The sequence below is a fragment of the Pollachius pollachius genome (assembly GCF_949987615.1).
Source record: "Pollachius pollachius genome assembly, chromosome: 18".
Taxonomy (NCBI): Eukaryota; Metazoa; Chordata; class Actinopteri; order Gadiformes; family Gadidae; genus Pollachius; species Pollachius pollachius.
The window spans coordinates 8,970,621-8,997,434 of NC_136951.1; the positions used below are offsets into that span (position 1 = coordinate 8,970,621).

A 26,814-nucleotide genomic window follows, 5' to 3' on the forward strand; every position below is an offset into this window, starting at 1 on the left:
CGGGATGCTTGGTGTTTGTGTGTGTGTGTGTGTGTGTGTGTGTGTGTGTGTGTGTGTGTGTGTGTGTGTATGTGTGTGTGTGTGTGTGTGTACATTGTGTAGGGGCTGTTTGCATGAATTAGTTTATACTAATAAGGCTGGGGAGCGTTTGATGGAAATCTCCTAGACAATAGGATTGTCACCAGCAAGCCACAAGTACAACTGTTCTGCCATATTGCATAGGGCAATGTATATTCTCTTCAAGAAAAACAACAGAACAGGGAATATGACTACGGACGATGGAGAAAATGTATTTACATAATTTTTCTGCAGGTTTTCATCATTTTAAATGACCAAACTAGAAAATCTAATCTTACTATTATATTTAAAAAAAAAAAAATATATATATATATATATTATATTTTTTCTAACTCGTACATCTTGAATTTCTTAAAGTTTAAACCGTCCGAACCTACGTTTCCCTCTTCAGCAGACTAAGCTATATAAGTATGTTTATTTTTTTCTCTCAAATGTCCGTATAAATGTACTACGGAAAACTGCTTCCAAGCGGCACGTTGATGAACAAGTGCTGCTACTTGTATCTACTGCATCCTAGTGGCACGCATGTGACACTACATATAAATAAATATCAACAGGAGAAATCTGTTGCTGGCATACTGATAAGGCTATAAGGTGACTTATCACTTAGTAGCCTATGTACCTTCCAAAGACGAGATTCTGGTGGTGGGTTATCAGCTTCATCTAGTCACACTACAACAATGCTTTATCTTTTTTTATTTTATTCAGGATATGAATAAAGTACCTCCCTCCGCAGATGATAGATTTACCATTATTTGTTCAATACAATATCAACGTTGAGAATGTATGTGTGTGAGTACAGCAGATTGTAGCTTTCCCATTCAAACACAAAACTGTGAGTCTAATTGATGCTCTCCACCCACTGCCCCAACCAACTCATTTTGATCAGCAACGATGGCTCCAGTTCTATATTCACCACTAGTCGAGTGGCTAGTTAAACAGCAGTACTTTATTTCCGTACAAGTGGCAGTGAGTGATAACCACTTTAGAGTCGGTGCATCATTCACCCAATGAAGGGACATCCTCTGTAGGCCGCTCCTCCAGTGAGCTCAGCTCACCTTCGCCATGGAGTTCTGGTCTGGTAAACACTGCGGCAGTTTGGGCTAACGTCTGCTAACCGTGCAGGGGATTTAAAGCCTGCACAACATTTGCATGGCTGGTTCCCCTGTCAAAGCAATATCAGTCTTTCTTCAGTTCATTAGTTAGTCAAATTAAAATATGGAGCAATGCATTCAGTAGTAGCAGTAATAGTACTGAAAAAAGCTTGTACGTTACCACAAATATGAATGACCTAAAATCACAACTTTGGCAATATTGCTATATGTCCCTTTACACTTACATCCATGCTTTGATTACGCATTAATGTATCATAACGAATACAGCTTTTATAACACAATTAGGATAAATTAATACCATTGTTTATCCGTCACAATGTCATGTTGTAATGTTGCAGGAACACCGCTGCAAAGTGACTGATAGTAATCTGGACGTTTCAGGATAGAGAGGATGCGATTTTGGAACAAAGGTCCTGGGGAAAGTGTAGTGTCATGGATACTATTTGTGTATGAAAAATATAATATAATAATAGTAATTATGTATATATATATATATATATATATATATATATATATAACAATACGTACAGATATATGATATGAGATACATCAACATTATGACTGAATAATCCATCGTAAACTTTAAAAAAGTAGTAAGTTGATAGGTGAGTTTGAATGTATTGTGTAATAGCAGAGACTGGCCTCTGAGGGGCAGTGCGTAGACACAGTGAGGAACCACGCTTATATATTGCGCTCGGTTCTTTACTGTGTGTGCTTGTGTGTGTGTGTGTGTGTGTGTGTGTGTGTGTTTCGTTCGTTCTTTGCCAGACGTGTAATGCAAGATGTATTGCAGCAAAGGCAAGGTTGATTCTTAGTTTTGAAGTTTGATTCTTTTTCTTTTACAAAGGGACAAAATATTTCATTAAAAAAAAGAAAAAGTAAATATACAGGATTATAGCCGTAGGCTAATTTCCAACCTTAGTCCCTGACTGGAAGATTGTCCCTAAATAATCCCCAACCCTAACCCTAAAAATAAAACAAAATAAAACTAATCATGATATACAGTGAACCAGACACACACTGAGTAAAACATCATAATATACATAATAGACATGGTTAACATATATTACTAGTGTAATATTAATACTTCAATATTACACTAGTAAACAATGATGCGTGTTGTAAAAAACGTGTGATTTGCAAAAAGCATTTGACATAAAACAACAGGCTAACATAAAAGCTGATTGTAATTTGCACAAACCAAAGGCAAAGTGATACGCTTGCATTAGATGCACCTTGTGTGTGTGTGTGTGGGATGTGCCTCTTCTCCCCATCAGAGCCAAACTCCACATGGACCCTGTGTACGCGACTCCCCGGGCCCGTGACGTAACTCTGGAGGGGGAGGGGCCCGGTCTTTTATGGTTTTGACAGTGCACATTTGCACAATACCTCACTTCCTCGGCAGGCAGGCAGCTGCCATTTCTGTGCCGACCGAGTGAAAGGAGGGAGACAAGAGAGACATCAGCTGCTGAGCGGGCTCAAGACAGACAAGAAGCCCGTGGGCGGAAATATCGACGGTGGCCTCCGCTGGGTGCGAGGAAGCAAGGAAGCAAGGAAGCAGCAGCGGCTTGATGGCTGCTAACGGGCTGGACCCGGACCTGGCCAGCAAGAGGCTCCACTCAAGGTAAATGGCTGTTCGTTCACTGATTTGTTTCCATGTTCGTCCCTGCCCTTTGTATGTTGGGTCCACAAAGAGATACAAGGAAAAAGAAGAGCAAAGAAAGAGAGAAGCTAACGTGACACCCGGCTACGTGCCTGAGAAGTAGCTAAGAAGAGAGAAACGTTTGAGCTGCCTCTCGCTACGTTATGCATCTCGTGAGCTCAGATGTGCAGCCATGCACATCTCAGCTCTTCTCCTTTTTTCCGGAACCACTAGTCTGCGGTTGAACTGCAATCGCGTAGTGTACTTGAACCGCCGACCGACGGGTCTACCAGTAGGGAGCCACGTAGATGGTGTGGGGTGTATGAGAGAAATACAGGAGTGTCAAGAGAGCTTGGAAAAGTGGCCCACACACTGCGGACACACACTGGAAAGAGTACTGGGTACACATGGCCCGTGTTTAGATGAGCCCGGCGCAGCGTCCAGTCCAGCACATCCACACACGCATCAGGAATCATTAACCACATCCACGCAGTCCCCTCTGACGTGTTAGGCCTAACCTTTCTCCTCTGTTGTGGGTGTAGACTTTGTGCTATTTTATGAAATAAAATAGTACAGATTTTAACAAAACTTTTTTTTTATGCATTGATTTCTAATGTCGTTGACTTTGTCTACTTTATGTAAAAAGTCGTTAGTGGTGTGAATGTGGTCAAGTGAGGTGTGTGTGTGCGAGCGTGTGTGTGTGTGTGTGTGTGTGTGTTTTATATATAGATGATGTATAGCTTATATGTGTGCTATATGCCCAAAACCGTGATGACATCCCCCCATATGTCCCAGTGGCCTGAAACGGAGGACAGTGGCCCGTTCAGCATGTCAATGACAACGCTGTCACTTGACATTCACTGCCCCTCCAAGGTTGCCCCAGAGAGAGAGAGAGAGGGAGACACACACACACACACACACACACACACACAAATACACAGCCACATAGTTTGTTTACATCATAAGGTCTGGCCCACAGAGCGGCACAGCATCACCACCACTTTACATAATACACGTTTGAAGTACATTCCTGACCTTTGTAGGAGGTCTGCATGTGTGTGTGCTTATTTTAAAGTGTGTGTCTTTCATCTACAAAACCTGTAGTGTACAGTGCCTTTATCATGCTACTTCATTTTGTTGTACTATGCAATGATATCTTGAATATATCTTTAAAGTACTTCCTTTCAGATATTTATATTGCAGCTATTAGCTAGTATACTTATATTTACAATTAAAGAAATAGTGACAATGGGATAACTAAAATGATGTCATGTAATGCATAAAATAGAATGATGACATGTACAATGTGAGCGGGCAAAAGAGAGAACATAAAAAATAACATTCTTAAAGAATATCTTTTTGGTTTCCCTGACAACTTGCCTTGGCAGTCTGTAATTATGTCTGGATTAGTACTCAGAGCACAGAGTTTCCCAGCGAAGCCGCAACTCTACCAACAGCAGCACGATGCTGGAGGAAACAAAATCAGTCAGAAGAATAGAATACAAAATGAAGGAAGTTTGATTTGACCCCCCCCCCCCCCCCCCACACACACACCCTCTCCTCCAAACCATCTGGAGAGAGAGAACCACCTCCTAAAAAGGGGATTTATAGGTGGAAAACTGGAGTGAATAAACTGAAGGTCTGAGTAAAACTTCTAGACATAATAAAATATGTTAGATTTGTAGAACCAATCTCCATGCCAAGCGGTCCACAATGGTTCAGATCAGCTAATACAATCTGTGTACCACCTGCAGGCTATCTGAGGTGATTTCAATTATCTGCCTTGGATTTTATACGAGACCCTGTTGTGAAGACGATCATCTTCATATTACTTTTGCCATCTGAAAAGCTCATTTATTTTATTGTTGCATATTTCAGAACGTTATTAATTATCTCAGTGATATATTTTCATGTGTCACGTACTGTAGGAAAAATTGTACTCCACTGATGATGGGTTTGTGTCAAGAATAACGCGTGACTAAAAGTCTATGGTAAGCTTAGCTGTGTTCACACTAAACTGTTTTTCCGTTCCAAGGACACAAATGATTGCTTATGGCAAAGTTCAGCTTACGAACAAACCTCACTTTTTAAACCTCTGTTCAACTTCTTTCGAAATAAGCGCCGTCCAATATGAGTTGCGTTGCCACAGTTACAACACACGGAGACCAGTCTTTTCTAAAGACCACAGGCTGACTATTATGGGATGAATGTACCCCAAACAGACCAATTAGAGTGGGAATCAGAGGAGAGAATAGCAGAGCTCGCCACTCTGAGGCATTCTTGAGTTGACCACAAAGACGGCAACAATGGAAATCTATATATCTTAACTGTCAGACAGACCGTTGGCTATGGTTTTCCTTGAATTCTCAAAATGTTCATGTTTCCCTCCCCCCCCCCCCCCACCCATTTATATAGTTCTGACTATTTATCTATTCTATTCACATTTTTTATGTTAGGCCTTGAGATGATGATGATGAGGTCTCAACATTCCTAAATCATAAAATGTGGCTGCTCTTTTTGTCATTTAATGTAAATATAGTTTGTTTAATATTTACAAATTGTGTATTCAGAATGTAAGTTTTTCCTGTTATGAGAATATTTGATTCATCTTAACTTTCTTTGAGCATGATGCTATTTCCTGTTGATCATACAGGTGTACAGATCATACATCTAAATAGGTCTATATTTAGTCTGTGTAACAATACTACCAGTCGACCTAGTTTCTAATTATGACTTTACAGACATTCAGCAGTGCTAGTTACTTGTAACTAACCTGATGTGTAACAAAACCATTATCTTACTACTTACCAGTGAGAAAATAGCATGGCATGTTTCCATCAGGTTAGATTTCTATATTCAATTTGACAATTTTGTCATGTGATGGATGATTTTCAACTTGGTTTACATCCCCAAGGAAATGTATGCTAATAAAGAGTAATGACAATGTATTTACCTTTTTAAATATGGTGCTCAAAAATGCGCTCATTTTACTATTCCGTCGTGCGACTCTCCACCTCTGAGTCATTCTTGATTTTCCTTCTGTTATTACCTCAGTCGACCCCTATTGAGCTTTGTGTATTCAGGCCACTGTCAACATGGCCTGGCCTTTTCTGTTGTTGTGAAGAGAAGTAGGCCAATCAGCCATTCTTTCAGCATTCATGGGTCGTCATTAATTCAATTATTAACCTTATGTAACCTCTTTGAAGTGTGTGTGTGATACTCTTATACAATAGTAGTCAAAAAACAATGTATTCATCATTGTATGACTTTACCAGCAATCTGATTGAAAGCACATTAGTTCATATTTCTGCTTCATTTTATTGCAGTCGGTGTTGAGTCATGATGTAGTACATTATAACCGGCATGTTATTCTACTTGTTAGAGGGTTTCAGTCACCGCCAAAAGGTTCTGGGATCAAATCCCAGTTACCCCAGTATACCTGGAGGCAATATCAGCTGTCTACCTGTAGCCGTCCTTCAGCAAGATGCCTATCCCCTTACCTGCTCCCTCACTGCAAGGGGACCGCTGTCGGCTAAGAAATGATCCACCTGATTTGGGTCATTCCCTTCTCCTCTACCCAGAGCTGACACTATTTTCCTCCTAGAAATGTTGGGACAGCACTTCACAACACTGTGCTCCTGATGGATACAGACCAACAGTATCTTTAGAGGCTGTATGAGGGCTGACACAGGCCCGAGGCGCTGGAGGAAAAGGACTTGAGTCTACTAGGCTTGCATTCTGTGGCCCTTTTTAGGTGGGTTCAGCCTGATATATGATGGGACATAATGGGAATGGAGAGGCTAGACAGCTCCCTCACAGGTCTATTGCCATTTATAAAAACAATCTATGAAGCCTATACAAACTCACAACTTTTCCTTTATTTGTGTACATACTTTTTTCGAAGTGTATACTATGTGAACGTTTCGTATCGTACAGCGTTTTGCTTGTTGCGTCAGGTTTCTTCTTATCAAATACTTTTTCATCGTTTTTGAGGCTGTAGGCCTATTTCCCCCTGCAGTTCTTTTCTTCTTGGCAGGAATGCAAAGAAGTCTTAATCCACTGGCATTTTTGAATAGCATTTGGCAAGTCTCATCGTGAAGTTTTGCATGGGCATGGACTTTGTTTTTTCCATGCATATGTGGAAGACATTCAAAATAAACAAAGATGCAAGGTGCTGACCTTTTCCCAGCACCCTCCCCCACTGCATGTGCTAGTATCATTTGATGTCCAACTTTTAAGTCTCATAAATAATTCAAATTTTGTTGTTTTTCTTCATAATCAGTTTAATTAACAAAACTTTTGTTCTATCCCTGACTCGATTGGCTCATGATTTTTTTTCTGTTGAATGTTTGTCTGTAGATCATCATCCATTTAGGTATTGTATGTCTGTTGCAGTGAAACTATTTCAAAGATTAGTACAAAATATTGTGGCCACATTGAGTTGCGGTTGTCCTATCGAGTATTGACTTAATCATTATTCTTCCATGAGATTGTCAATTGTATTTTTTTTTTATTACTGAGTCAGACATTGCCATTGAATTGAAAAAATAACGATGGTACTTTTGGATGTGATGGTAGCATTTAGAAGTTGGATTGAAGATATCAAATTACCAAATACAAATGTGCCGTCGCTCTGGACTTTATACGGGCCATCTCAAGGTAGTATGTGTGTGTGTGTGTGTGTGTGTGTGTGTGTGTGTGTCCGTGCGTGCGTGCGTGCGTGCGTGCGTGCGTCAGGTTGAATCTTTGTGTCGTGAAGTTGCGACACAAAGATGCAGGGAACAGTGTGTCCCAATCTCAGTTGTTTTTACACAAGAGCTTATCTTCCAGTGAAGGGTCCTTTACTAGGATCGACTGGCGCCTGTATTCTTTTCATGTATTGTCGTCTTAAGTGTTCTTCACAAAGATGTGTCATAAAAACACAGACCTCATTCAAATTAGATTTTGTTTTGACCATACTTGGTTTTTTGTATTGTTTGCTTCTATTCTATTTTACATGAGCAGATGGCAGTCCCTAGAATGGGGAACTCTTGTCTGCAAGACATTTAAGCCTTCTCAGCTCTCTGAACTCATAAGACTATAATTCTAATACCAATGCCCATGCATTGTCTGGTTCCCAGAAATCGACCATCAACATTAACGTGTTTTCCTTGACTTCTGCATCTGACGGGTCGCTTCCTTATTAAGTGCCTGTTCCAGCCTGCCCCCACTGACCTGATAATGCGTCTGCAATCCAGTCCACCGATGTCAGCACATAGCTGGATTAGTCTTGCCTACTGCATTGTGTTCTCTTCATCCAAGAAGGTACTACAGGTCAGTGGATTAGGGATTTGCCAAATCTCTCTCTCTCTGTATCTCGGTCTCTCTCACTCACTTCATTTCCTCACTAGCTACGTCTCCCTGGCCGCTGTCTGTCGTGTAATGTGATATAGAGTGGTGGGGTTAATCTTGCTGTGATTTGGACTGTATACGTTGGGACACTTCTTCCTTTGGACTTGTTGCGCTGTTTTTCCGGACCGTTGAGGGCTGAGGATGTGGAAATGTTACAGATCTCTACAGGTTGTGGAGGACCTGAGAACCAGATGCAGTGTTTGGTCTTTAGCGGTATTTCACATGAACGGTTTTCGATTGGACCGTCTCCAGCTTTTGGCTGCTAAGAGACTGCTCTTTTAATAACTCTCTCTTTGACATTTTGATGGATTGAAAAGAATCAGACACATTTTTTCCAGTGTTCTTTTCTTTTAGTAGTCTCTTTTTATTTTTCCTTCGACCCCTTACTCCTGCCTGGTTTTTGTTTTGAGATTATAATCTGTTTAGGTATTCAGGGTTGTGTTTAGCCACTGGACTGATGGGGTCTTTTCAACCAGTAATAACTGGGAGAACCATCAGTTTAAATCACTGTAGCATACTTTTGGTCAACTCATGCTTGGCTGCCGCATAGCTGCTGCTATTTTAATAATTTGGCCTGTGAACAATCTATTCCGTTTTTTTGAATTGAATAGATTGAAAACAAAGACATTTTCTTTACCTCTTGGCTGAGTCAGTCTTACTCTGTGTACCTCCGGTAGAGGGGACAATTTGTAAACAACACTCAAACGAAAACTATGTCCAGTGATCTTTGCCCGCTGCCCCCCATGGCTTTGGAGGCTTGCCCCCTGAGCGGGGCAGAGAGAGCGGTGTGTCGGCTGGTCCACCAGGGGCCCCGGCCCCGGGCGGTGCTGAAGCCTGTACGCATTGAGCTGGAGACCTATGTGGCGAGAACCCGGAAAAAGCGGAAGATCAGGTACTGACGGGCGAAGGTAGTGAAAAAAAAGAGAAAGTGAAAGTAGCATTTACTGCAGAGCCCCGTGGCGTGTCACCGTGGGCAGGAGGCCGCCCTCGCCTCCACCCCTCCCTCCCGGCCCCCTTTGTGCATTACCCCTCTGCATCTAACGGGAAAGGTCCACCATAGGCTTCGGTTATTGTACCTCTTCATTGTTCTTCTGCGTCTGTGATCTCAGCGTAGTCCGCCCTGTTTGGCCAAAGTCACTAATTCTGTGACATCTGGTAATCTTTATAATGTGAAGATGACATGTTGTGCAAATGAACCTATGTGGCAACTGCAACTATCAACTAATCATAAATGAACTGAACGGTGACGAAGAGACCCATGGAATAACTACTGCGCCTATTAGGCGAATAAATAACACACACACACACACACACACACACACACACACACACACACACACACACACACACACACACACACACACACACACACACACACACACACACACACACACACACACACACACAGACACAGCGCCCCTCCATCCTCCGCTCTGTATTGATTCCTGGGGATGGGCAGTCTGCTGTTGCTAGCGGGGAGGAACACATGGTAGCAACAGCCTCTTTTGCATGCCCCTGTGTCGACCTGGCTGGCCCCGGCAGTTGCCGTGGTAACAAAGGCATTCGAGGTGTGGGTGGACGAGCACGCGGGGCTCTGTTCTCTGTTCGATGGTCTCCGTCTCGTACGCTTCTGGCATTCATGCACTTCATTTACATTCCCCCCCCCCGCCCTCCAATCACATTGGTTAATGCGTCTCCGTGCGTTCCTCAAACGTCATGATATCGGCCTATGGAATGCCCCCCCGCTCAAGGAAGATGGAGCGATTGATTGCATTCTGCGGGAAAGGTCATCAGCGCATCTGGCAGACAAAGCTGCCATGGTTATGCTGCCCTTGTTAATTGCGAAGGATCAGGGTATGATGTATGTACTCACAAACACGTTTACCAGTAATCTGAGGGTCAGTAAATCGTGTTTCCAATCCAGTACTATTTATTTACTGCCATTTTGGCACTAACTAACACGTGTCATTCACTTACAGGCAGTGTGTTGGCATCTTGCTCCTGGAGGCCTACCGGTTAGGCCACGGCCATTGTGGGGGGGGGGGAGCATTGAACCCAGAAAGCCTTTTATTCAGAAAATCAAACTCTCCACCCTAATCACCGTGACATCCAGAACAAGGGTTTAATCGTCACCTCCCGCTCCTTCCTCTGCCCCAGGATGGAGGCGTCCTGCCTGGAGCTGGCGCTGGAGGGGGAGAGGCTGTGCAAGGCGGGGGACTTCAAGGGCGGGACAGCCTTCTTCGAGGCGGCCGTGCAGGTGGGCACGGAGGACCTGAAGACCCTCAGCGCCATCTACAGCCAGCTGGGCAACGCCTACTTCTACCTGAAGGAGTACGGGAAGGCCCTGGAGTACCACAAGCACGACCTCACCCTGGCCAGGTGAGGGACGTTGTGCTTCACTGTGTTTAAGAACCAGTCTGTTCTGTTGCCCTGTGTTTTAGAACCACAGTCTGTGCTGCTCCACTGTTTTAGAACCTCAGTCTGGGGGGGGGGGGTTGCCCCGGATGTATGAGGGCTAGATCATATGTCCTACCTGTTGGTACAGTCCACTGAGTTGGCTGATAGGTTGATCTAACATGTAATCCGGCTGTGAGAGGTGATGTCCCTGTAGGGTCGATTTGGAAACGCATCGCAATGGCTGAATAACTTCACACCTGGTGTTGAAACAGCGGGCCTGTTAAAATGTAAAATCATCTTTAAAATGCACTTAACATATTGTGTTTTTTTTTTTTTGACCTTATTTTCCTTTTTGGTTTACATCCCTTGTTTTAAATGCTTGTCTTTGATTTTGTTGCATTGATTGTCCTTTAAATGCCTATAAAAGATAGATTGGGAGTGCATGGCATAGGCACAAAAGCCAACCATTGGCCTGGTTTTGAAGGGAGGAGTTATAAACCTGCCTCACTGTGTATGTTTTCATGCATAACGGCTGTATGACAGCAGTACAGCTCTATGGCTAAAAAGGACCTATTCATTCAAATGGCGTTTTTTTTCGCCTTCCAACTCAGTCATTCGTCAGCGTGTCCTGATAACCCTCGTGCCGCCTCACCGGTTCCTTGTTTTACCTCGGCGCGCTTTGCATAATTAGCCTCCGTGGTTAACGACACCGCCTGCGGTTAGCGGTTGGTGCCAGGCTGGGAAGCGATTAGAAGCAGCAGGAAGGCTGTGCCATGTTACATTACAGCACCAGCATGATCTACCGCACCCTCCCACCCCCCTGCTGGGGAGAGACATCTGTCAATTAAACATATGCTAACCAGTGTCATTTGTGAACGTTATCAGCCGTTGAGCAATGTTAGCCACTCGGTTGCACTAGCTTAGGGTAGGGCCACGGCTATGAGCATTACTTATTAACTGGAAACACCAGCCACACGGGTATGGTAACTGTGATTTAGCAGGGGCTGTTTTCCAAAGCAACTCAACGCAGTGAATTCAGATACAGGTCACAAAAGAGCAGGTAATGGGTTCGGGGGTTCAAACCCTGAACCTTTTTTTTGGGCTGGAATTAGAGCAACCAAAGCACTAAAGGGCCACATCAACACTAGCACCGTTCACATCACCATGAAGTACAAGGTTATTAAAGTTAAGGTCTGCAGCAGCAATTGGCTTGTCCTCAGGGACCGGTTTGAGCCAGTTTATCGGCCCAACAGGTTTTGAGTAGGAAGGAGAACGCGAGCAGGGGGGGCTGGTTGTTGGTATGTGACTGAGATACGACATAGCGACACCTGGGGTCGGTGCTCCATCACGCGGTGCAGTCTGGGATTTGATTTAAATTAAAATCGTAGCTGTCCAGAAAGGCTTCGATTGAAAACTTGCTTAGCATTTTCTTCCAAAAATGATTGCGAAATGTTGCTGAATATGTTGAACTGTTCAAGAGTACAGTACAATAAATTGATTTTGGGGTGGGTTCTTCCGTTTTATACCTTGTGTTCTCCTTCCAGGACGATAGGGGACAGGATAGGGGAGGGGAAAGCCAGCGGTAACCTTGGCAACACGTTGAAAGTGTTGGGGCGCTTCGACGAGGCGGCCGTGTGCTGCCAGAGACACCTCGACATCTCCCAGGAGCAAGGGGACAAGGTAGACCTGCAAACACATGCATTACATTACACTACATTGATTCTCACATACAACTGTAGGATGCATACCTACCCACTTGTTGTTTCGGACGCACATTCTCATGTTGGAGTACACAAACTGTAAGCATTTCCAATGACTCGTATACTAGTGGTTAGCACAGATGATCTGCTACTTGTTAAGGGACTATCTACTCTAAATAAAATGTACATTTATTTTGACCACATTTAGATATAATAATCTTATATTTTGCTTCTTACAAGTCAACCCACAGTAGGATGACTGTTTATTATAACGAGCAGTCACCCCACAGCCTGTGCTGTTAAAAACATTGACCCACGGTTTGGCTTGCTAATGATTGCGCCTTTATTCTGAAAGATCAATACGGTTCAAACGAGTCCCCTGCCTTGTGAAGGCGTTGTGCTTCGTAGAAGACAGTTTGTTCCCTCTGAGACACGACCCGGGTGGGCTTCTTTCTCGACCTGCCTCACAAAAGCACACTGATTCTCAAAGGGTGACTCATGCTCTGTATGGTTGGAAACATCGATCTCACTCTCGTCTGTCTGGGACTTTGCCTCAAGACACCTATTTCATCGAACGGCAGCCCATTGAGATTAGTTTAGTTACTGCTACATGACGTGATGTAGCAGTAACTAACAGGTTATTAAAAGTATTGCATGATAACCCTGTGCGTATTCCTATTAGGGTAAGCTTTTCCTTCCTTCGCCCACCTTACTTCCCATCCAATGTGTAATTGTAATTCCTGAGTGTTGGGTTTTCAATTACAAGCACTTGAGTACTGATTTAGCAGTGTTGCTGTCGAGTGCCTGACTCCCACACAAAATGAAATGTAGTGCATTCTGAACAAGCATTAACGCCCGACCTGGCTGAGAACCACCAAAGCATTGCGATAAAATGTACGGAACTAAAATAATAAAAGAAAAGGATCCTGCACGACCACATAATATACTATAAATAACGGGAATGAGTGCAGAGCGGAGTAGCTATAAGAGCTCGCCTACACGGCTTCAGACCTACTCCTGTGTGTCTGCAGGTGGGCGAGGCCAGGGCTCTGTACAACATCGGCAACGTGTTCCACGCCAAGGGCAAGCAGCAGCTGTGGGGGTGCACCCTTGAGCCGGGGGAACTGCCCTCCGAGGTCCACGACACCCTGCAGAAGGCCACCGGCTTCTACGAGTAAGGACAACCCAGCCCTCAAACAGCTGCTGTCAGGTGGAAGGGGATGGTAGAGGGGTGTCACATGGTAGTGCTATGGATTGGACCTGGTCCTAACCTGGACCTGAGTGCACTCTGTTTGGAAAGTGTAGGGTAAGGACAGCAATATCTCCCAGCTCTCTAAATAAAGACATTTTCTACCAGGAGTTTAAGAAAGGGACATATTGGGCGGGCACTAGCTCGAACGGGGAAGTCTGGTTTTTCCTTGTAAATGCAGTGTTGCAGTGGTTTTTAACAATGTGGGGTCCAACACCCCACCATACAACATACATAGTTTGGACTCAACCAGCAAGCGCCTTAACATCAGTGTGTCAAAGAAATGTAGTGATTTGTACTAGTTCACTCATGGCTATGAACCATGACGCAGATTTTTCCTAGCTGTACTTTGAAACCTTTTTTAAATTAATGTATTCCTCCTGCGATCCCATCTGCATATCAGAAGATCCAAAGTACGGTGTTGAACACAGGGCTCGGGCACACTGTTCCAGGGAGCTGAAACACACGCACACGTGAACGATTTGTCGCCATCAGGAAGCACACACAGTCTGTCTAGTTCCCCTTTGGATGTGTATTGAAACGCGGGAGGGGGAGGGACACTCGCTTTATCAGGGCTGTTGGGGACGATTATAGCCCACTCGTTACTGAGCCTTGGGCAATTAACAGCACAAGGTTAAGCGGTCAATAATGACCCACAAGAGTGTTTCACTGCCACGTACTAGGAAATAAATAGCGGTTATCTGAAGTGCTCGGGGGAATGAGGAGTGTGCACACAAACAGATTCATCGGAGTGGTGTGACGACGGTAAACGTTTTTGACGACCCCTTATCAGTGTGTTTTATTGCCGTGGGATTCTGATAGCTGTTTAAACACTGATGTATACTGTGCTGGACATAAAGCTTATTAATTATTAGGTTGTTATGCTTTTTCATCTGCATTAAATGTTAAGGGAAACAGCTATGCAATATGCTGGCATCTGCATTTTCAACTTTAATTAACGGTTTACAATAAGGGTACCTAATTAACCATTGATTAGTTAATGCAATATTAAGCATTGGCTAACAGTTAACAGTCAGTTAACAATTAAATATTGGTCTAGTAATCATTTACTAATGGTCTTCATGTATTCACGCTATTCATTTATGCATTACTTAATAGGTTTAACGTTAAACCTAACCCACTACCCTTTACGCATTAATTGTTTTTAGTGAATCGTTTATTAACGTACCATTATTGCAACGGGTACATTATTAACTATTTAGTCAATTAGCAGATACTTTAATCGAAGCGAAAGCGAACCCTAACCCTATTTCAGATACAGATCATTTAGGAGAAGGAAGGGGTTCAGCACCTTGCTCCAAGGACTTAAGGCTGTGTACATCAAACCTGGTCCAGCTGCCATGCAGCCTCCTAACCCCCACACCCCAATAATAATCCCCCTCCCTCATGTGATGTGGTGTTCTCCTCGCCAGGAAGAACCTGGGCCTGGTGAAAGAGCTGGGCGACCGCGCCGCCCAGGGAAGGGCCTATGGTAACCTTGGCAACACGCATTACCTGCTGGGGAACTTCGTGGAGGCCATCAAGTTCCATCGACAGGTGAGACATGCTCCTCCTATAAGCGTGTGTTCACAGCACAGCACGATACAATGCATTAGGAGCACTAAACAATACTGGCGTGTTCGACTAGCGATTCATAAATTAAATAAATGTATTATTCATAAATAATTTGCATTTTTATTTTAATTATGCTCCTTGATTATAGTCCTGAACCCTTTGGTGTTGCTGAACATGTTTTGTCCTTTTTTACAGAGGCTCTCCATTGCCAAAGAATTCGGTGACAAAGCAGCAGAGCGCAGAGCCTACAGTAACCTTGGCAACGCTCTCATATTCTTGGGCCAGTTCAACACTGCCACGGAGTACTATAGGTAAGGAGAGGCAGAGGAAGCACTCTGCCCTCTAGTGGTGGAGTTGTAAAATGCATGTTGAAAATTCGACATTTAATTTTCTATGTATATATATATATATATATATATAATATATATATATATATATTTTTAAGTAACTTCCCCACATTTCTTTTTCAAATGGTATGGATTTGTCTTTCACTCCATTTTTTTTTAATTTATTTATTAATTTTGATAAAATTAGATGATAGTTAACAATCACAGACTGGAATTGTTTGTGTCACGTCTTCCTTACCCGTGCGTCTGGTGCACGGACGTGTCCAGGAAAACCCTGCAGCTGTCCCGGCAGCTACGGGACCCGGTGATGGAGGCGCAGGCCTGCTACAGCCTGGGCAACACCTTCACCCTGCTGCAGCAGTACGAGAGGGCCATTGACTACCACCTCAAGCACCTGCTCATCGCCCAGGAGCTCACGGACCGGTGAGACGCTCCCCGCCACCCGGGGTGGTTTTCACGTTTAGACACAGCAGCCGAGGACAAAAATAGTTGTTTTTCTGCATGAAAGAGCAGCAAAACCTCTAAATATCAGTCATTAATATTAGCCATTTTCAAATCGACTGATTTTTTCCAATAATAGGCTATGTACATCACTGGGCCAATCAATAGCGTATCCCTGCTGTTTAGTCGTTTAACACACTGCGCACTCCCAGCTTGTTGAGAGTGACCGTGAGCTAACGTTGTGTGGCCGTGTGCTCAGGGTGGGCGAGGGACGAGCCTGCTGGAGCCTGGGGAACGCCTACGTGTCTTTAGCCAATCACAGACAGGCTCTCCACTATGCCAGGAGGCACCTGGACATATCCAAAGAGGTGAGCGCGTCTCAGAACACCCATCCCTTTGATGGAGTGGCAACGTGCGTACTGTACTTTATTGTCGTTATCTCACCTACCTGTAAATCGCATGGATCTGAAAAGAATATACAATTTAGTGAATTTCTCCCCATGAAAATCCACCAACCCATCTCTTCGCTCCCCCGCCCCATAATCACAGTTTGCTGTCAATAGACTGTTCCACTGCTACTTGGGGATCTAGAGTTCCTACTATGTTGTAGCAGAACCTTTTGATCCAGCAATCCTACTATGTTTTAGCAGGATCTCTGATGCGGCAGTCCTACTATGCTATAGCAGAACCTCTGATCCAGACCTGGATCAGAAAGGGATTTTGGAAGTGTATTTCCACAGTGGTCAGTCTACTACACAGTGTTGATTTGACACCTTTAAGGACACTTTTTCTCACTTTTCATGCGAAGCAAAATAATAATCCCTTTATTTCGCTTCCATGCGAAGCAAAATAAAGGGAAACTCCCCATTCATCAAGATTTGAGCTTGACTGCACTAAGACAGTCTTCACTTATATTTGCAGGCTTCACTTATATAACAAATGCACTCTAACCAAACTACTTGCACACACTTTACTAGTTAGTTCTAGTGAAGTTCTCAAACACTTATTCTTTAACCTGCACATCTGAGTTCTTGTGCCTGTTTGTCTAGCAAATATCGGCGTGTTGTCCATGTGTGTTGTATAAAGTCTGTGGTCTACTCTGCGACATCGACTCCTGGAACATTGACCTCAGTGCTCTCCGTTGGTCCCATTTGGAAAAATTATATAAACGCTCCCACTATTCCACAAATATTTAGTGGAAACTGAGTTAATGTTTCCGACCGCAATGTTTTCACGTCACATCTATGTAGCAGTACGCTCTTATATAAGAAAATAGCTGAGTGTGTTGTTTAATTTAGTTTTTGTATCACGTAAACATTTTGCTTCTGTCTCTATCTAGCTGTTTTTGTTTACACACACACACACACGCACACACACGGATAGAGGTGTACATGGATGGTCATTGTGTATGTGTTTCTCGGTGGTCATCCCTCAGATCGGGGACAGGAACGGGGAGCTCACTGCCAGGATGAACGTGGAGCAGCTGATGGAGGTCCTGGGGGTGAACGAGACTGACCTTTCACCCTGCAGCTCAGAGTTTGAGATCCAGGGTATAATGTCATCAAGCTGTCATTTTATTACATTACAAATATGTTGTAAATGTGTTTGAGCGTTACACTTAACCAGCAGTACTAATTCTAGGAAATGTACCCCCAACATGCATACAACATACAACTCCGGGAAATATTGTGTCTTTAGTCAAATACAGTCATACTGATGCAACCAAAATGTTGCATGTTGAAAATGACCTGTTAGTTGATGATTTTATCTACGGAAAAGCTTCAAAACTGTTCACTACGTTTGTAACAAAAAATGAAATCCATAATATTTGAAAGTATTTTAAGAATTTCTGGTCCAAAAAGCAGTATATTGGCTGATCTATGGGGACATGACATTTCAAGTCCTTCCCTCAACGTCTTTCGTTTAACATGAACTCCTCAGATCACATGGGTTTAAACATCCCCATGTTCATCATAAAGTTGCAACCCAGATCGGAAAATCCATTGGACAGGCTAAACCAATCTATTGAACACAAAACCCCTCATTGACGGGATTGCCCTCATTACCAGGGTCCGACTCTTGACATCTCCGTCAAAAAAAAAAAGGCCTTTACATTTTCATTTCGTGTGTAGAAAAATAAGTCTGGAAGCCAGAGACAGACAGCAAAACACAAACAAGAAGAACGTCAACAGACACAAGCCTGCAGGATGTTATTTGTTTACGGAGAATTCCTATCCGATTATAAAATATGTTGGCAACGTTTAGCGGAATGCCAAGCTGGTGGAATTGGGTTGAGTTCGGTGGGAAAGACTTGGACACACATTAAAATGCATGATGATTTCCTCGATTGCTGTGGAATACCATGTCACAGACGCAGTGTGTCTTCCACCGTGCAAAGCCAATGCACCACTACTGTTTGCTTTTTCCTCCTCAAAGTCACCTTCATCGGTTTTGGGGTGGATGACCTGTTGTTGCCTGAGTCCCTGACTCCAAGACCACCAGCTCACGCCCAGGTCCCGCCTTCATCCATCCCCCCCCCCCCCCCCCCAACACCTGCAGGCTCAAGAAATGTCCCAAATAATGCTTATTGGTCTTGTTGTCTCTCCTTACGCTAATAAGAGAGTCTCCAGAGCTGAGAAGGAAATAACCTTTTCTTCAAGTTTCACTTGGAACTCATGAGCTTTTGCTTTTTTTGCTTTTTTTTTTAGGGATTGCTGATAACGCTCTTATTTTGAAAGGCCTATTTTGAATTCCTCACCTTTTTTTGTCGCTCTTATTTTGAAGGCTCAAAACCAATTGTAGGGAATTGCCAATTTTTTTTCTAAGTCTTGTTTTAATGTCTTTTTACAGGGGCGCGACCAAAGTTCACTAAGAGAAACAGCATGGACAGTGTGGAGTTGTGGAAGTACTCAGATAAGGTAACCCAAACCCATACAAAGGCTTGTATCACAGTACAATGAAACCCCATTCATACTTCCCCTGTCACACTAGCATTCCTGATTGGTGGAATCCTAAATGTGAACCAATCCATTGACTTTGACGGCAGAATGGAGACAGCCAGGACCTAGACAGCATATCCCGGAGATCCAAGAGTCAGCTGTCCCAGCCGGGCCCCAGGACTGGCTATCCCGACAGTCAATCATCAGACGACAGGCCATGGGCAGACTCTCCTGTTGACACCGATGACATCACCGTGCAAGTCCCGCCCCCAGTAAGTAGAAGCAGTATACTCAATCTAAATCTAAATTCTGATTGATCAATTAAAGCTCTTGATTTTTCTTCTAATTATGAATGATTAAATTAGTTCAGTTGGTTAGTATTATTATTATTAATGATCAACTAGGTTATATGTAATAATTCAAATCGTACATCTGGGAAGAATAGACGTGTTTGTGTGTGTGTGTGTGTGTGTGTGCAGTGTTGGGAAAGTTCACTTTCTACGTAAACTAGCTCAAAGTTCAGTTCACAAATTTTAAAATGAACCAGTTAAACGTTCATAATTCAAAAAAGTTCACAGTTCCAAAAAATGAACTAGTTCATAGTTCTTTTTTTCAATATGTTGCTGTGAGCTATTCGTTTTTTCCGGTATTTTGAACATTGAGTCTTTTCGCTCAGTTCTAGACCTACTGATGAGACGGAGAACTGAGCGAAAAGACTACAACCAAACGTGAACAGCCCCCCTTTCTGTTTCTGGCCAACAAGCAATGATTCTAGGAGGTATTCTAGTCCGCTGAGCTATGAGCCAGAGAGCTAACATTATGAATTGTACATATTTATAATTCGAAATTCGCCTCAGCCTTTATACCATAGATACTGTAGGGTCTATAGCATATAACCGCGTTGTCTGATTACAGTTTAATTCATTTTCCACAATTTAACAGCTCTTGTTTTGAAGAATAATCACCGCGCGATTCGTTTCAATGGGAATCGCGCCGGTCTATACTTTCAAAATAAAGTGTACATATTTATAATTTGAAATTCGTCCCAGCCTTTATACGACAGATACTATAGGGTCTATAGCATATAACCTTCTTCTCTGATTACAGTTTAATGTAACAGTAAGCTGGCAACACCGCAACTGCAAATTAACCACACAGAGATTACCATGGCAACCGGTCAAACAACACGGCGATCTGCGCGCGCATCCGCCGTGTTGATAAACAAATAACCCCCCTATTGAACGAAGTTAAACCAAGTGAGCGTGCCGTTCACAGACACCAGAATGAACAAGTTCATCAGGCAGTAATACAGTACGTTCAGTTCACGTTCGCCCAAAATATGAAGGAGTTCATGAACTATCGTTCAATGAACGCGTTCAGGCACAACACTGCGTGTGTGTGTGTGTGTGTATTTAATGGCTTGTAAGTAGCCTCTAATTGCTGAAGATTTCAAATTCAATCAGTCTGGCCTCTTCCCTGCGTCGGAGATGCATTAAACCTCTCAGTCCGGGAGCTCCGATACACCGGGCTGCTAATCGAATCAATGAGTGTTGCAACCTGTCAAACAGGGGGTTGTTAATGCGTTTAGCGTGGTCAGTGGAGCAGTGTCCAGGAACCCACCACCCTACGCACTCCATCAAATGGATGTTAAATGCTGACTGATGAACTTGGTGTAACTACCTGGATTCGTCTGACGCTGCTGCAAACACTTTCCACTCTCGTCGACCGCACCTTACGCTGGGACCCTTTCTCGAGACAGCGTTTGAAACGGGTTGAAACGAAAAGACAATGAGTTCATGAATTGTGGCCTATGGTGATGTTGATTCGGCCCAAAAGTTTTCATGTATTGGTTATTTATTTAGCAACTCTCTTCATATCCTATTCATTAAATATATCAAATTACATTTTCAATTACATTTTTAATCAAATGTATCGTTTGGATTTAATCAAAACAAACCGAATAACTGACGATCAAAAGAATGACCTCGGACACAAGAGGAAAGTGTCCAAGTGTATCGCACAGAAAGGGAGATGACTGGAATTCTTGTTTCTATAGCGACGGTGATGTCACTGCAGAGGCCTCCTCCCACATCAACGGTCTCTTCTCACTCACTCAAACAGAAAAATGCCGATCAGACCACGGACCCACTATTGCCATCACACAGTAGACCCTTTGTTCAATAGTTTAGTGATGCTACATGACACGCTGGGTTTCTGAAGGAGGTGTCCTGAAATGAGTGCTATCAGGTATTTAGCTCCGGATGGCAGGGTCGCATGGAACACAACTTCAGCCAACTCCCTCTATCCCCTCCTCCGCTCTTCTCCACCACCACCAGCTCCTCCCCACCACCTCCACCTCTTAAGTCCCTCTCCTCCCCACCTCCACCTCTTCAGTCCCTCTCCTCCCCACCACCTCCACCTCTTAAGTCCCTCTCCTCCCCACCTCCACCTCTTAAGTCCCTCTCCTCCCCACCACCTCCTCCCCTGTCTCTCTCCTCCCCACCACCTCCTCCCCTGTCCCTCTCCTCCCCACCACCACCTCCTTCCCTGTCCCTCTCCTCCCCACCACCTCCTCCCCTGTCTCTCTCCTCCCCACCACCTCCTCCCCTGTCCCTCTCCTCCCCACCACCACCTCCTTCCCTGTCCCTCTCCTCCCCACCACCACCTCCTCCCCTGTCCCTCTCCTCTCCACCACCTCCTCCCCTGTCCCTCTCCTCCCGACCACCTCCTCCCCTGTCCCTCTCCTCCCGACCACCTCCTCCCCTGTCCTTCTACTCTGCACCAACACCTCCTCCTCCCCCGTCCCAGGCATATCTGTCCCTGTCCTCCCACTGACCAGCTCTCTCTGCTCTACAATGTGACCTTGATAAGAGGACACACACACACAAACACACACACACACACACACACACACACACACACACACACACACCTCGCACTGCCCCCATAATGAGTTGTTTTCCCACAGTGGGAAAAGCCGAGTACAGCCGGGACAAAGATGGCCTGCAGGAGGGAGAGGGGGGGAGACAGAGAGGAAGAGAGAGGGGGGGGAGAGAGACAGAGAGGGAGAGAGAGAGAGAGACGAGATGGAGGGAGACAGATAGGGAGAGTGGGAGAGAGAGATGGGGGGGGCCTTACAGGGTTAGGGAGCCGAGAGTAGCACAAGTTAGTGAGACTGGAAGCCCAGCGGTGTGCATGTCAGTGTGGAGATAGCAGGACGGGACGACATCTTTGATAGATAGAGATAGCATCGGGAAGAGGAGCCCATCACGGTAAGAAGCCGTGACTACATTAAAGTTGTGTATTTTTTTATCGCGATGAACCTCTAGATTGACTTTTGGGTGTCATAGTTGTCCGGGCCTTTTATTTCGCCCATAGGGTGGCTAATGCGCTCTTTGTCGAGTGCAATCTTTACGTTCCAGTTCATAAGATTACTGGAATACGACTGCGATATAACAGGGAAAAGTTCACGCGGCGAGGGGGAGGCTGAATTTGATAGGACGATGATTGTTTGGGCTGACCTACATTGAACAATCACTATCTGTGTTCTCATATTGTATCATGCGGAAATCAACCATAGCATTCAGTGGCGTCTGGGCTTATGGACTTCATTATTACAATGGAGGTTTTAATGGAGGTAGGCTGGGGGGTGGGAGAGCCGGTCAGGGGATATTATCAAAGAGCTTTTATGAGGAGAACACCATTGGGCCCTTATCGATTGCTGATGCCTTTCATCCCTTTAATTCACTGCTGCTCCGCCATTCCATTACCAGGCCTAGTTTACTTTCAGTCATGCTCCATTTTCAGTGTAGATAATTGATTTTGGAGTTATGTTTTGGAATAAACCATGCATATGATTTAATTTGTGCAACTACAAAAACATACATAATGTTGCATATAAGTGTATGTCACAGAGAATTTGAGTTGAATATTAAAATTGGAAGAATTTCTTGCATAATGGTATATCACACAATATGTTAAAAGGAAGTACATATCCATGTTTGGTAGAATATAATTGGCTTGTATTGGCTTATTTGTGTTGGGTATTCCTCAATGCTCTACTTGACATCTTCAAAGTTACTGGATACAAATAATGCAAAATAATTGTTTGTTTGCACTCATTCTTGTGAATAATGCACTGTGGAGCCCACAGCAAAATATATACAAATATGCAGCTAATATGATGCAATTGTTGAACAAAACGCAAGCATGGGAAGAAACGTATGTGAAAAGGACTAACAACCTCCACCATATTCCTTCATTCAAACACAAACATATTACCAATCATGTGTTCATGACTTCCAAAACATTCTTAGACCAACCCAAATTTTCAAAATACATGCTCCAAGTTTTGCTCCAAGGATTTATTCTTGTGGGTGCTGCTCACCTTGAATATCCAGGCCAGCCCACAGTTCCTTCCTGGAAGGTAGTCCCACGCGGTGTGTCTGAATTAGATCTCCTTCTTCTGCAACAGGTTGGCAATCTTGGAAAGACTCATTACTTTGGCGACCCCTGTGCCATTATGTACGACCAAGCCCAAATGGCTGGACAGAAACCCAACACATCAAACACATCTTAACATACTTAAGGAGACGCACAACACAACTCCACAGCTGCTGAGAGACCAACAAACAAAAGGGGATCTCAAAGTGTGTGTGTGTGTGTGTGTGTGTGTGTGTGTGTGTGTGTGTGTGTGTGTGTGTGTTAGGAAAACCGTTGAATATGAATGATGTAATTGAAGATGAAAGCAGGCTGGAGAAGCAAAGTCTTTCTGTGTGTCAAGAGGAGTGAACATATTGATTGAATGCAAATGGAGCTAGGTGTTCTCTAGTTCCAGGTTCGATCCCCAATGTCCACCTACTAGAGCACGATCCCTACTTGCTCCTTAATGACGTGTGTCAGAAAGAAGTGACTAAATGACAAAATGCTCGATAACAATATCTTTTTTTTGTCTTTTGTGTTTATTACCAGAAGTTGGGTCGAGACCCCTCTGATGAGGACTGCTTCTTCGACCTGCTCAGCAAGTTCCAGAGCAGCCGCATGGACGACCAGCGCTGTGACCTCGACGAGTCCCCGGACGCAGCGGACGCCGCCGACGCCTTGACAGGTCTGTGTTTACATGACGACAAGTCCTGCTACGCCCACTTGACAAATGAGTCGACAACAAGCACGCCCAACAATTCCTCCTGATGTTAGTGTGGACCTAGAATGTTAACCTTTTAGAAGAGAGGTCCACCATGCTGTTTCATTATTCATGAGCAGGTTGGGGCGAGGCATTTTGCGTAAGGACGCCTCGGGGTTCGAACCTAGAACCATTCAGGGATTTAAACATCACTAATCAATTCATTGTATTGCATATAGTTCCCAAATGATAATATTTGGTGAATGCAAATTGTTTAACAATTCTGAGTTGCCTTAGCCTAATCCCTTGTAACCGTGAATTGCTTAAAGCCCAAAGGACCTTATGGAAACCTAGTTTTAATAGCTTGATTTTCCCGTGTCCCACAGACCCCTCCCACAACACGTCCCCCCAGACGGAGGAGCTCTTCGACCTGATCGCCAGCTCCCAGAGCCGTCGCCTTGACGACCAGCGGGTTAACGTGGGCAACCTGCCGGGTCTGAGAATAACCCATAATAATCTGGGCCACCTTGTAGGCGAGGGGGACCCCCAGGAGCCCAGCGACGACTTCTTCAACATGCTCATCAAGTGCCAGGTGGGTAGAAGGAAGCGATTCATCCAGTGTATAACATACAGGGTCAGCCTGCAGCACCCAACTCTAAAACACACTATGGAGAACTTTCTGGTCTGAGATGTGCTCTAAAAAAAATGTACTTTGACGAGCCACTAAGAGGGATATAGTGATCTAGGTTAATTGCCCGATTTCTGCTGAGAAATCAGAGGAATCTTATTGCAGATTCTGAGATGTTCCATTCTAGGATTTTTCTGGCCAATCAGCAGCCAGGTGACATTCACCAGCCCTGTGGATATACTCCCAGAAGGCTTACTCTTTTCTTTGCGAAGTAGTAAAAATGCTGCACTCAGCACTTTCTATAAGAGTACAGTTTTGGTTGTGTGCACGGTGGAGATGCCAGCATAAAACATAATATTAAGTGCATAAACCCATACATGGACATGTATGGGTCCATGAATGTGCGTTAAAAATAGGGGTCCCAATTAGGGGGTTTGTGTCACCCTAGATAAGGCTATCTTGTCATTGAAAATGTTGCCTACTGTGCTTTAATCCCACAGGAACTTTGTCTAATGTCAGTGTGTACTGTATTGGATTGGATGGCTGCTTCAGATTTGTGTTATCATATGTCAGTGTGTTGGATTAGGTTGGTTCTTCAGTGTAGTATTTTTCCTTTCTCTGCAGCTTCCCTAATCAAATATCAGTAATAAATTTGATTATTTTATATTGCTGCTAAACGATGAATTATGTTTAATAAACATCATCTAAGGTTTTTTCTTTTTCAGTGTTTCTTTAGCCTTTAGATTAGGTTATATTTGTACTTTATTAAGTAATTAACAACAATTAAGATATATTATAAATGGCTAACCTCACGTAATGTTTAGTCTTGTTTCAAGGGGTACATTATCGATTAGGTGCTTTATTTTTTAGTTACTTTATTCATTCACTAGCAACATTAACATGTATTATAAAAGGCCTACTCTGTAATGTTGGATTCGATTATGTACTTTATTAATTAAGTATTAGGTTATTTACAATGCTTATTTAATGTCATAAAAAGCGTCTAATTTTACTCCGATAGTTCATTTAGGCTCTCTAACCTAACCGAATGTGTTGGATTAGATTGCCGTGATATATTTTCAAATGATTAACTATCATTTTCCTCATTTTTGCCCAAGTGTTACTCAAAAGGGGAAACACTTACCCCTAGGGGTACCTTGAAGGGTTGCAGGGGGTCCTCCAATTAAACCAATTTTTTTTTGAGTCGTTGAGTCGTTTTAATATTTTACGCAAAATTGTAGAATAATTCGCCCTTTTACAATTTAATTGAATCAGAATCGCCCCCCCCCCCCCTTTAAAAAGGATAAATCAATCTCATCTCAACACAAATATGGTAAATCTTGAATCTTTAAATTACCAATGAATGGCCAAAACTGTAAACGATGCACAAGCCAATGTTTCTCACTAAACCACGTATTTGCACCACCCATTTAATGCTCATGATTACATCAAACAACATGCTCACACATCAATTGTTTATATATATTATATTAATTCTCTTTCGTTCCCATCCTGATATGTTTCATACTGTTGAATGGGGTGCTGGGCTGAAAATAATCCCCCTTATATCCCATAACGCACCCCTTGCACCCATATAAAACTAGTTTGGATAACCCCTGCTCCAGCCCTTCTAACCTCCTCCCTCCCCCTCTCCCCCCCCCCCCCCCCCCGCCCAGTCGGCCCGGATCGACGACCAGCGGTGCTCCCCCCCGGAGGCAGGCCCCCACGCGCCCACGGTGCCCGACGAGGACTTCTTCAGCCTCATCCAGCGGGTGCAGGCCAAGCGCATGGACGAGCAGAGGGTGCACCTGCACGGGGACGACGAGGACTCCCCCGAGCCCTCCGGAGCCGAATCCAGTTAGTCTCCGGGCTCTGAGGGCCGCGCGTCGAGGGCCTGTAGCGGTCGTACATGACGACAAACTGAGCGCGAAGTTCGGATCGTGTCGGAGAATCGTGTTTTTTTTTTAATTTTATTTAAGGTGAAGGGGGGGGGGGGGCGGGGCGTGTGAGTGAGTGACAGATCGTAATGTGCAATAGTCGGCTCGGTGTATTAAAGGTGCTGGTGGTGAGATTTAAGAGCTATGATTTGAGTGTAATCCGTCGTAGCCATCCTTCAGCTGTTTGTGAGTGAAACGCTCTGACGATATCTGTTCTGGTCGGCTGCGGCTGCCCTTCGTATGGGATAGCTTG

The 26,814-nt window shown here is 44.0% G+C and overlaps 1 protein-coding gene across 1 annotated transcript; it reads left to right on the forward strand.

Annotated features, from left to right (window-relative positions):
- The first annotated feature begins 2,605 nt into the window (after positions 1 to 2,605).
- On the forward strand, positions 2,606 to 26,601 carry gpsm1b (G protein signaling modulator 1b). Its single transcript, XM_079755529.1, has 14 exons — positions 2,606 to 2,817; positions 10,384 to 10,605; positions 12,168 to 12,303; positions 13,355 to 13,497; positions 15,006 to 15,129; positions 15,343 to 15,458; positions 15,762 to 15,917; positions 16,195 to 16,303; positions 17,371 to 17,485; positions 18,786 to 18,853; positions 18,982 to 19,146; positions 23,846 to 23,981; positions 24,383 to 24,588; positions 26,301 to 26,601. Exons 1-14 carry the CDS (start codon positions 2,765 to 2,767, stop codon positions 26,484 to 26,486), a joined length of 1,935 nt encoding a protein of 644 aa, XP_079611655.1. The 5' UTR covers positions 2,606 to 2,764; the 3' UTR covers positions 26,487 to 26,601.
- Positions 26,602 to 26,814: the final 213 nt, after the last annotated feature.

Coding starts and splice junctions, on each gene's coding strand:
- gpsm1b (XM_079755529.1), top strand. CDS start 2,765: ATGGCTGCTAACGGGCTGGACCCGGACCTGGCCAGCAAGAGGCTCCAC. Junction 2,818..10,383: donor AGCAAGAGGCTCCACTCAAG/GTAAATGGCTGT, acceptor CCTCTGCCCCAG/GATGGAGGCGTCCTGCCTGG. Junction 17,486..18,785: donor CTCAGAGTTTGAGATCCAGG/GTATAATGTCAT, acceptor GTCTTTTTACAG/GGGCGCGACCAAAGTTCACT.